Below are 5634 nucleotides of genomic sequence, written 5' to 3' on the forward strand. Positions count from 1 at the left end.
CTGCCCTCATTGTTCCGAAAATCCATAGCTGACCACGAGCTCATCTGCTCCTGAATAAACAGTAAATTCAAATAAAATAGTAAAAGCATTTAAAAAAATATGAATTTTGCACATTATATATGAACAAGTTTTCTATGTGCGTGCAAAATTGACAATGTGACATTCGGGTAGCTTGGGGCAGAAAAAAAAAAGAAAATTTTGAACCTCCCTCAAAACTCTGAGTATTTTTTTGAGACTTTTTACGGTGTTTTTTTTTCTGTCCCAAGCTCCTCTGATATCATATCGCCACAAAATTTTGCAGAAGCCAAGAAAACTTGCGCGTTTTTGGTGCAAAAAAGTCAAATATATTTTTTATTTTTTACTATTTTTTTGATTTTACTGATGGTCCCTGTGCACCAAAACTCTGTCCTCGGATTGTTCTTGCACGTTACAACGTACATCGCCGCTCTGGAAGATGTACTTTCGGAAGCCTCCTCTGAAATGGGATATATACAAATCATGTCGTCCCCTTGACCATGAGAGCTGCATCTGTGCTTCACTATGCAGCATGATGCATGGAGGGATGTATCTGTTCATGTCAATCTGAATCCAGTCTTTCTCAGCTTCTTCTTTGTTTCTTTTCCTTTGTCTTTTCAGGGGATGTAGGCGGATAGCTCCATGGTAGTGAGCGATCATCTGTTTGCTTCTGTGTGGAGAATTCCTAGTTTTGGATCATATGAGTTGTCATGTTTCCCTTGAATATATATTCCTTATTGTTCATGATCACTGATTCTGGACTTACATGGAAGGGCTGACACGGAGAATCTAACTGCACCGTCGTATACCTTGTCGATGAACAATTCCATTTCCATTTTTTTGCAGGGTAAGAAATTAACACAGCGTTTCAAGAATCGTCTGTTAGTGATTATACTGAAACTGCCGTTATGTTTTCCATTCCAACATGAATGAAATATTAACCTCTTTTTCGTAGTAAAAAACATGTATTAAATGATGGCGCTATATCGGTGAAAATTTTCAATTGGTGACAACTTGAAACTCTCCTGTTCAGGCACCGAATAACCATGCAATTCTTCCATACACATATGAGAATGCAGTTCTTGATTCATCAAACACATCTTCATTGGCACAAGAAGTAGATCAAACCCAAATTCAATTTTAAGCTCAAATTTAATTTGTCTTTCCTCCTTCTGTGTTCGACATTCAATTTGCCAGCAAGATATACAGTACATGTAAGCAAAAGTTTGCCAAGCGTGTTAAAGTAAGGTTTTGTACTCTTATAGTCAGCATAACTATGTGCAGTCATTTAACAAAAGGAAAGAAGGCCATCCTAGACCCTGAACTATGATGCTCGGTTTGACTCTGCACTATGGAATCGTTTGTGTACCAATTTGAAGTTTCGAACACCATTTAATTAAGAAAATAACCGGGTTTTGGATGGTTTGACTAAGGAGTGTAGACTGTCTTGTTCTATAATACTACGTAGTTCTTTTCCCCTTGAGATCGATAATATAGTTAGCTTGGTGGAGAAACTTGCACTGCATCAATGATAAGGGCAATAATGTTGTCATGCCTGGGGGAATGATTCGGCAATCTTTGTAGAGAAAAGATGGCCGGCCGGGGTGAAAAAGTAGCAAGAGAAATATAACATGGATGTGATTTTACAGTAGCATTTCATGATGTTTTCCTGACGTTACGCTGCGGTACCTTCTGAAAAAAGTTTGTATCCCTGGCTTGTAGGGAGCCTGTGCAATGAACACCGGTAACTTTTGTCTGGGGGCTCCTTTTGCCTGGGAGCTGCTTGGTCCAGGGAGAAGATGTGCTCATGGTTGAGTGGATGACCTAGCGATGACAGTTGAGAGATTCAAGTACATACCTAGCCAGCTAGCTAGTTCAGTGTTCTCTTCTCATGTGCAAATTAAATTAGTCTTTTTGAGGGAAATGCCAACGACGATAAAGATTTTCCTCCTTTGAAAAAAAAGGTGGTTACTGGCTTACAGTCAGTCATCCGTGAAACATCGGAACGGTTGCATCACATGCCGCAAGCTGATCCATAGTCGACCAAGGTGAGGGAGCAGACCACTGGAAATGCAAAGGTTAAGATGATCAAAGATCAAAGCTAGCACACGATCCTGATTCTAACAAGAATTCATATGATTTATTCCACCTTTTTTTTTCGAGTTACTTATGATTTATTCGACCCAGGCATTGGCTGGCTACCACTGCCTGCAGTCCCATCTGCATTCGTACAGGAATTTACGGCACTTTTATTTCTCTCTGAAACCATGGGGCTCATCCGTCGTGGTCACCGTATTTTTCGGATCGGTGACGATGACTGAACGGCGTCGCCTGCGCAGGCAGGGTACAATCCCTGCAGCGCCCTGCAACTCCCATCCTTTACCTGGCACTGTTCGGGCAGGCTACCTGGTCGCCTCCTGCAAACGTGTATCTGATTTGTATATACACATGTATAGACATCATGTATATATATTGGTGTCAAAGCTCGGCGCGTCGGCTTGCGTTTTGCTGACATAAACAAACATAACCCAACAAACACAACTGCAGTCTCTCAGTGTATGGCATCATTCTGCTTTTCTCCCCACTGTTGAGCCATTATGAGTAGCCATATACGCAGCGCAGTGTACAATTTAAGGCGCCTGAGACCAGTTTGCAGCATAGCATGCTGACCAGGATGAAATCTGGCTTCTTGCCTGATCTTCCTTGTTCATCTAGGAGTGGCAGTCCCCTAGCATGCATGGCTAAAGGAGAGCTGAAATCATCCAAACTTGATGGCCAATATTATTTTTTTGTCAGACTCTACTGCTGCCACCGCACTAGCTCAACAGTACAGAGGGATCCGTCCAACCTCTGTCTAGCAAAGAGAGAAAATATACTCTTTAATTCAGTTAATCTGCTTTTCTTGGCACTATATACAATTAGTTTGGTTTCTGAACTGATCAGTTGTTTACTCCATTGTTTCTTTATTAAGGCAGCCTGCTGCGATTAAGCATGCGCCCTCATTCCATAATAAAAAACTAATTAAGCATGTACACCCGATGTATAGACTAAAGAGGAATAACTGTTTCCTTGATGCATGCATCAACCACAACCAGATGATTATCGTCTCAAACAGAAGGTGACTGGCACTCACAAGACAGGAGCTACGAGAGATAGAGAGAGTTACAGCTAGCAATGGCGACCAGGAAGCATCGATCTCCGACCGACCGACCTAATTAAGGATGGAAGCGCTGCATGCAGGCGTGGCAGGTGATCTCGAGCGCGGCGGCGGACGCGGCGGAGCCGAGCCGCCTGGCGGCGATCTGCTTCATCCGCTCCACCCGCTCCACCTCCTCGCGGGCGCGCTCCCAGATCATCCTGGCGCGCGCGAACTCCCTCTCGGCGAGCTCCAGCTCCCGCTTCGCCAGATCCCGGACGCGCTCCGCGTAGGCGCGCTCCGCCGACGCCATCCGCGCTTGCTCCGCCGTCTGCTGCTTCACGGAGCGGACGTCCACCGTCACCTGCTGCTGCAGCTGCCTCGCCGTGGCAGCGCTGGCGGCCACAGTCGCCGCCGCTCTCTTGCTCTCGTTCGCCGGTGGAGTAGGGGGCGCCGGCCGTGGCAGCTGCAGCTGCAGCAGCTGCTGCTGCCTCGGCCCAATGCTCATGGACAGGTCCAGGTCCAGCTGCTGGTGGTCGGTGGCGGCGCTGACCGGCGCTTCCCGGAGCGCTCGAGCAGCGGCTGCGGGGAGCAGCAGCTGGAGCCCCCTCTCCCCTTGCTCCTCCATGGAAGATCGAGGCCAAGGAGTGAGGTATATCTCCCTCTCCTGCTCTCTTGTTGTGCTTTGGCTTGTTAGCCTAGCTTAGTTAGGCGTTATGCGTTACGCTGCGTATAGGATTACTATATATGGGTGTTTATACATCCTCCGATCGAGCGAGCGAGCGAAAGCAAGGAGCATCTAGGCAGCGTGCGCTTTTACCGGAACGCCCCTGGCGTCATCTGCAGCACTAGGCGTAGGCGGTGTGGCTTTGTGCACTCTGCGCATGGGGGGACATGTGTTTGTCCGTGCCACGAGGAGAGGACGTACCCCTCCCTCCTCCTTGGTTTCAGCCCGCAGCAGCTGCTTTGTGTGGACCACAAGGAAATACCACCACATCTCTCGTCGATGCAGGCAGCTGCGTCTGCAAACCCTCTTGTATCTCGTGGACGCAATTCAGATTTTCCTTCTTCCGGTTTGCCCGTGCTGCACTGCACTTCGTACGGCGATACGAGTAGGGGTACCACGTACTAGACGCCACCCGCGGGGAGGTTTTGGTTTGGTGGCCTCAAGGAAGGGATCGATGCCGCCGGCCAAATCTGCGATGGGGCATAGGGAGGGAGCTCAGGACGTTCTTTCATGGCTGCTTTTGTTCCACATGCTCCATGCCTCGCGCTTTACGGGTTGGCAACGCCACAATAATTCTCGACGTGCATGCACATGTTTCGTTTTCTTTCATGGGGCGCGTCCAGGCCTGTGAGGCCTTTATGGTAGGCCTGCCTCTGTCCGCTCTGTAAAAATGAAAAGAACAAAGGGATCCATCGAAAAAGAAGGGTGCAAAAACTATTCGCCTACAGCCGATCGGGCTTCTTCGTTGGACCTTCGCTTAATCCCGCTTTTCTCTTTTGCAGCTCTGCTTACTGCCTTGCGTATTGGGATCGTTAATCAATGCCTGGATCCTTATTGTCTTATTGACTCCATCCTCGTCACCTTTAAAAAGATCAACTAGCTACAAGACAACAGGACGTCACGACTTCCATGTCGCCCCGCGGACACCCGGGAGAAACCCTAGCTGCTATCGGAGGCAGGTCACCTCCCGTCCCTCCTTCCCAGGCCACCGCCCGAGGGCGCAACCGGGCATTGCTTGCCCCATGCTGGCGGTGGCGGGGTTCTTCTGTTCCTCATGAGGAGAGACGCCTCGGGCCGTCGTAACCCTGATGGGGGGCAGAGTGGCATTGACCTGATCATGCGCGGGCGGATTTTTGCTTGGTGCGGCGCCCCGGCGGTGGCGGTTGTGCAGTTTTGTGGTATCAGCGATGTGGCTCGGCCATACTCCTTCAATATTTTCAGTGAGCGAGGTAGTTTTAGTCACCTCGGATGTAGTCCGACATCAGAGCTTGGCTGCAAAGAAAACATTGTTCGGAGGATTCTCGTTGAACTAGTTTTCAAGACCGGCGACCGAAGTAGACAAATAGTTCAGATAAGCCGAGGTGCGGCCAGGCTGGAAGAACGGTTCAGGGGATACTGATGGTGTCCCTGCCAGGGGGCCTCTCACCATGTTGACTCCTGGCCTGGTGCGCCGAGCTGAGGTCTTCCTTGTCGGTTCCATCTTGGGCCATTTTGGGCGGTCCATACCCATCTACAAGGAAAATCAAGAAGCCTTGCCGTTCAAGACAAGGACTCCTCTCTACTGACATAGCCGGTTAGGACTCTTGTATTCCTAGGCCTTCGATATCTTATTTAAGCCGAGGCAGGGCTTGTAGAGAGACGGATCTTACATCTCACAACACGATTTCCTGGTAGACATATGTACTATGTACTTACTCCAACGCAATAAACCCAAGCATGACGTAGGAGTATTATCTCATCGGAGATCCCAAACATG

At 48.5% G+C, this 5634-nt stretch overlaps 1 protein-coding gene across 1 annotated transcript; it reads right to left on the bottom strand.

Annotated features, from left to right (window-relative positions):
* Positions 1-3056: 3056 nt before the first annotated feature.
* LOC123053137 (protein indeterminate-domain 16) lies at positions 3057-3977 on the bottom strand. Its single transcript, XM_044476540.1, has one exon. The coding sequence runs from the start codon at positions 3777-3779 to the stop codon at positions 3231-3233; it is 549 nt and encodes a 182-aa protein (XP_044332475.1). The 5' UTR covers positions 3780-3977; the 3' UTR covers positions 3057-3230.
* Between the last annotated feature and the right edge of the window lie 1657 nt (positions 3978-5634).

This window comes from Triticum aestivum, chromosome 2D (assembly GCF_018294505.1).
Source record: "Triticum aestivum cultivar Chinese Spring chromosome 2D, IWGSC CS RefSeq v2.1, whole genome shotgun sequence".
NCBI lineage: Eukaryota > Viridiplantae > Streptophyta > Magnoliopsida > Poales > Poaceae > Triticum > Triticum aestivum.